Source organism: Cariama cristata, unplaced genomic scaffold (genome assembly GCF_000690535.1).
Source record: "Cariama cristata isolate BGI_N322 unplaced genomic scaffold, ASM69053v1 scaffold44182, whole genome shotgun sequence".
Taxonomy (NCBI): Eukaryota; Metazoa; Chordata; class Aves; order Cariamiformes; family Cariamidae; genus Cariama; species Cariama cristata.
Window position 1 is genome coordinate 24884 of NW_009606330.1, and position 5602 is coordinate 30485.

Here is a 5602-nt window from a genome sequence, read left to right on the forward strand (position 1 = left end):
GAATATTCCGCAGTAACTGCATGGACTGCCTCGATCGAACTAATGTGATTCAGAGCTTGTTAGCACGCCGATCTCTTCAAGCCCAGCTTCAGGTAAATACTTTATTCTGGAAGAGGAAAGAGGCTTTCTGTTTGCAAGGGAGATGTAATTTTAACACTACAATAAGAGCTTGCATACTTGAGTTACTGTACTACTTACTTGAAATGCATTGGGCAGACTCTGGTTAATAAATACAGGCTTTTCTGAAAGCAAACACTAATTTTTCTTGTGAACTACTAGTGAGCCTCAATATGCTTTTTGTTCTAGAGGCTAGGTGTTCTGCACGTTGGACAGAGAATTGAAGAGCAAGCAGACTTTGAGAAAATCTACAAAAATGGTAGGCTGCTTGTAGAGTTCAAACAATCCCTTTTTCCGAACAGGGTACATAACTTCCTTAATCTTTCTTAATGTTTTCCTATTCACAGCGTGGGCTGATAATGCTAATGCTTGTGCCAAACAATATGCTGGAACTGGTGCCTTAAAGACAGATTACACAAGGCAAGTCAGCCATTCTTGTAAAGTCCTTCTGGGTTTTTGGGCACATTTCAGATTTTCTCTTAAGTCTTGCTATCCGAGAAGGTTATTAATTTGGGGCTTAGGCCATTAATGAGTTCTGCAATGGCTCAACTGGTAAAATGTCAGACTAAAATCTACAGAACACTATTCTTCACTGTGTGCATTTCCCAATAGCCTTTTCTCCTTTCATAAAACCAAGAAAATGTGCCTCTTCAGGGCACATCTATGTTGTGGGATGGAGAGAAGCGTAATTTTACTTTCAAACTTGGTTACAAGTATGTGTGGTAATAATGCAGTAGCAGCACTAGATAAATGTATTTACATGCAGGTATTCATTAAACATAGTACACATTTGAACAATGAAAGAACTGTAAATCTGAAATTATCTTCCTGACTTTATAAATCTATTTCAAATATTTTTTTCGAAACTTCTTTTTGCAGAACTGGGAAGAGAACTCAGTGGGGCTTAATAATGGATGGCTGGAACTCATTAATACGTTACTACAAGAATAACTTTTCTGATGGGTTTAGACAAGTAAGTTGGGCTTTTAACTGTTGGGGAAATGTGTCTGAAACACTGCTGTGCATTTTAACTCTTGCTTTCCCTTTCTCTTCCAGGATGCGATTGATCTTTTTCTTGGAAATTATTCAGTGGATGAAGTAGAACCTGCTAGTCCTCTACATGACAAGAAAGATTGGAAGTTCTTAGCTGTGAGTATGGGGACTTCATTCATGACTGGAAAAACACGTGTAATCTTTCAGTCACTTGCTTCGTCTGACTAAGTAGAACTTGTCTATTTAGTAATGAAGCATCCCTATAATCTGGTTATGTTTCTATGATACCTGCTTATAGGACTAAACCCAGACTGTTTCCTTGACAGAAAATGGAGTGTCCTTGAGGTATTGAAAAAACTGCTGCTTGTTTTTTGGTTTTTTAAATCTGCCTCATCAAGTGGAGAGGGAGAAATTCTACTAGTCACCATCAATGACTGTTTCCTTCTGCAGAAGAAGCTTGTGAAGATCTCTTCTCATTCTTCATGCAGAAGCGTAGACTGTAACACAAAAAAACCTTTTTTTTTTCCCCCCTCTCCCCTTCTATTTTGTGAAATGGGATTTGGGAACATGATGGGTTTAACTAGTGGCTGGTGTATTTTTTATTTTTTTTTAAAAACAAACCACAAACCTCAACCTCTCTTCTAATAGATAGGTGTATTTTAATTCTTAACCAAGTTATTGAACACTCTCCCAAATTTTGGAGCCGTTCAAAATTTTATTTGTACCTGACAGCAGGTGAATTGGGAATTAAAGCAAATTTATTGCAAAGCAAGTAAATAGCTTTGCAGTACAGCTCATCTTAAAGGAAATTAAGGATATATGTGCTGCTATATCAAATGATTATTCTTTTTCTCTTTCCCCAGTTGCCTATTATTATGGTGGTTGCTTTCTCCATGTGCATTATTTGTTTGCTAATGGCTGGTAAGTCACTGTAAAGTTTAATTTCACAAAATTAACTTGCTTGTATGTGGACCTTGTATGAATGTTTACCAGAAACTACTCAGTATAAGATTGCTTCTCGGCCATACTAAAAGGTGTTTGAGCATGGCTCTGGAGATTGGTGGTTAGCACTGTGTCATTACTGTGGAAAAACCAGAGGTACTATGGGAAACAATGTTAAAACTTTTGTAGGAGTCACTTAAGGGGCAGTTAGTTGCCACCAAATTTAGTTGCACCTGGGTAGACATCTAGCTTTATTATAGGCTGGATAATCTCCAGAAGAATACCTACCTAATTTTGGATAGAAAGACAGTTCAGAAAAGTCAGATATAGGCATAAGCCTGTTCTGGTGGATGTCCCCCTAATCTAAATCTGTGTTGAGAGTTGTGAAGGCTTTTGTCTTCTGCTTTTGCCTTGAATTTTCTAACATCAGTGCCAATAGAGTTCTTGACTCTGACTTCTGTAGCTGTCTGTTCAGAGTGTTTCAAGAACTGTGTAGCAAACACGGTTTTCCTAGGTAAGGAAATAGAAAAAGAAAAGAACCCTGTACCCATGAAGGACTTCTGACTTCATTTGACAGCAGATCTCTGAGGGACAGCTTGAAATATTTTGCTTTTGTACTAAAAAAAACCTCTGTGGTAATTGGAGATAACGAATTGAAATGTTCATCTGACTCTTTAACAGGTGATACATGGACTGAGACACTGGCCTATGTGCTTTTCTGGGGAAGTGCAAGCTTTGGAACTTTTGCTATCATCCTTTACAACGGCAAGGATTTTGTAGATGCGCCCAAGCTGGTCCAGAAAGAGAAGATGGACTGAATTTGTGTGTGTGGAAAGCGGCTTGGTACTGAGGATTCCTCAAGCCACACTTGGAGTCTCTACTGATCTGCTTTCCACACTGAATAGTGGTCTTTTTAGCATTCTTCCTTGGCAGCCTGGGGGTGGGGAGGGGGAAAATTGTGTCCTTTGGTGGTAGCTTTCAACTGAGACCTGACTTGACAGTCTTAGTTGCAATGGTCTTTGGAATATTGCATTAGTGGAGGGAGCTCCACTCTTACAGAGGTAAATGCAAAGATGAAAGCTAGTTTTTCGGTGTCTGGGATGTTTTAGGGCATAAGTGGACTGCTTAAGCTCGTAGTCCACCTGGGCTGTTTCAGCTGAATTTTTGGTCTCTGGCTTGATGAGAGAGAGCTCTGATCCTGTTTCTGTGTCAAAATACCCAGATGGTGAAGCATTAATAATGGAGCTTCTAATCATGGTCTCTGAACAAATATGGCTTCATACCAATAAAAAGTCTAGTTCCAGGACTTACAGCTGGATTACACTTGTTGTGAGAAAGTCTGTGTTAAGGAGTCCTTCGTGCATATTTGTGTGTGGATTCTTTTAAATGTAAAAGGTTTTTGAATCCTAATGCTGTTCTAAAATGAGCTTTTCGTCCTGTCTTGTTTATCTAGGACTGATGCAATATTCTACTAGTCATTGTTTGGGGGAAAGGACAGTGTAATTGGATGTTCTTGAAGTTGCAAACGTCTTGCACTGTTTCAATACTGCAGTCTGCAGATGATGATTCATTAGTTAGCAAGTTAAAATATAGAATTTTCTTTCAAAAGATGTAAACAAAATCAAAGAATGTAAAAATCCTTTGCAGCGTTTATTGAACCTTCCTTATGCTAAAGGTCCAAAGTATTCCATTACTTTAAGAATGGGTCACAACGTAAAAGGTGAACTTCATATTGTTTTGCTAGTCAGCTGCTTCTATTCTTGGTTATGTTGAAATAATTTATGAAAGAAGGAATAACAGCCTGAGGAGAAAGTGTCTAATCTCCGTGTTTGCACTTGGGAGCAGCAGCTTGCTTTTCATGCATGATACTGTAACACACTCTTTAAAAAAAAAAAAAAAGAGGGGAAAAAAGCTACAAAATAATTTGTGCTGGTTAATAATAAATGTGTGTCTTTAAATTTAGTGCTTCCAAGCTGTATAAAAATAAGTAATCCTAATCAAGGACCAACTTTAAACTATTTTGTCACTTATTTTATATGGTTTGTTCAAAACCAGACATGGAACTTGCTTAAGGCGCTGTGCATTGTTTAATATTTTCTGTAAGTACAGCTGTATATTCCGATTGTGAGTATAAAAGGGGGGAGGGAGAAACATGTAGAATACTAGGACTAGCACAGTTGTCACTATTGAAGCTAGAACACAGAACACTGATACTGCGGTGTTTCCTTGTGTTATGAATGAAAATATGTACAGATTTTTGCAACTTAACTGTTCATTTTAACCTTGAATGTTTCTGGAGGCCTCTCTGGGTTTTGTGTAAACATAACCTGTTCATAAGCACTAGTACTTGCAAAGTATCTGTTTGCTTCTAGATGCTGTAATGGAAATACCAGTTGACTCTTAACTGGAAAATCTTCTAACTTAAAATTTTCAAAGGTGATCTCCATTATGGGCACAAAGTATAAGAGCATCGTAGACTCAATATTTGAAAGTAATGGTTTTGATTACTGGCAGGTGGCATTTGAAACTCGGTTTGGTTGTCTTGCAGTCTAGAACTCAGTCTTTGCATCTTCGAAGAACTTCTTGCAGCAAAGACCAAACTTGAATTGCTAGTATAAAAGGTTTGTAAGAAGTAGAATAACGTAGGTTTTAGAAGATGGAAGGCACCTGTATTTCAGTGCTTTGCAAAGAGTCTGTATTTCTAAAATCACAAACGATGTACTCCTAAATGACAATAAAATGTTCAACTTTTCTAGATACACTGTCTGTGGTGCATTTTGTGCTTCGGAGTGGACGCTTCCCAAATTGTTCCTTAGGAACTGTTTCTCACCAGAAGGATGCTCCGGTTTTGTCTCTGCTCGCTGCATGTGACGATCTTGCTATTCTGTGGGTAAAGACTGTACCCTGTGTTAAGAGTTTCACTCTTCGTTACCACAGCTGGGTCTCAGTCTGAGAACTACTGCGCCTGCATCTCTGATGGTTAATCCTGAGTGTCACCTCTGCTCAGTCCTAATGGCTCGTTACTTCTTCCCTCACAAGACTTTTTCAGGAGTTTTACTGACCACAACAGTAGGTGTTTGGGGGGAAAATTCAACTTTTCTACCTTTCCTTCCCTCACTGCAGGCACACATCAGCTTTCTTGTATTTTTTTTCTTTGTTCTATTGCTGTGTTACAGTCGCACTGCCCAAACCCACAGGTTCCGAGCTGGGTCGCTCTCAATCGCTGATGAAATAATGCTTGGAAGAGCCTAGTGTACACATTTTTAATTGATCAAGTAGATTCCCAATTACTATTAGAGATTCAGGATTTGAAATTTTAAGGGTTTTTTTTTTTTTAAATAATTCATTTATTTAAAGGGTTGTACTATTGTTTTTTGGTATTTTGGGGGCTTTTTGAAGGTCAAAGCAGGTTTAAAATTAAATATTTTTCTCTAAAATGTATTTTTTAATCAAGTAAGGCACAGTAGCTGTGAAATCTTAGGGAAAGCTTGGCTTTCACCGACCAAGGTGAAGCTCAGTCACCTCCTTCCTTCTCTCCTCTCCTCCCCTC

The 5602-nt window shown here is 38.4% G+C and overlaps 1 protein-coding gene across 1 annotated transcript in view; it reads left to right on the plus strand.

The window, feature by feature from the left end:
- The window catches only part of SACM1L (SAC1 suppressor of actin mutations 1-like (yeast)), a gene marked incomplete at its 5' end in the record, with an annotated part of 28006 nt that extends 24067 nt beyond the window's left edge, over positions 1–3939 (plus strand). Inside the window, 7 exon segments of the mRNA XM_009696295.1 lie at positions 1–92; positions 307–376; positions 465–537; positions 997–1090; positions 1174–1266; positions 1974–2031; positions 2734–3939. The exon segment at positions 1–92 is cut by the window's left edge and continues 31 nt beyond it. Of these exon segments, the coding sequence (XP_009694597.1) occupies positions 1–92; positions 307–376; positions 465–537; positions 997–1090; positions 1174–1266; positions 1974–2031; positions 2734–2870 (617 nt within the window).
- Between the last annotated feature and the right edge of the window lie 1663 nt (positions 3940–5602).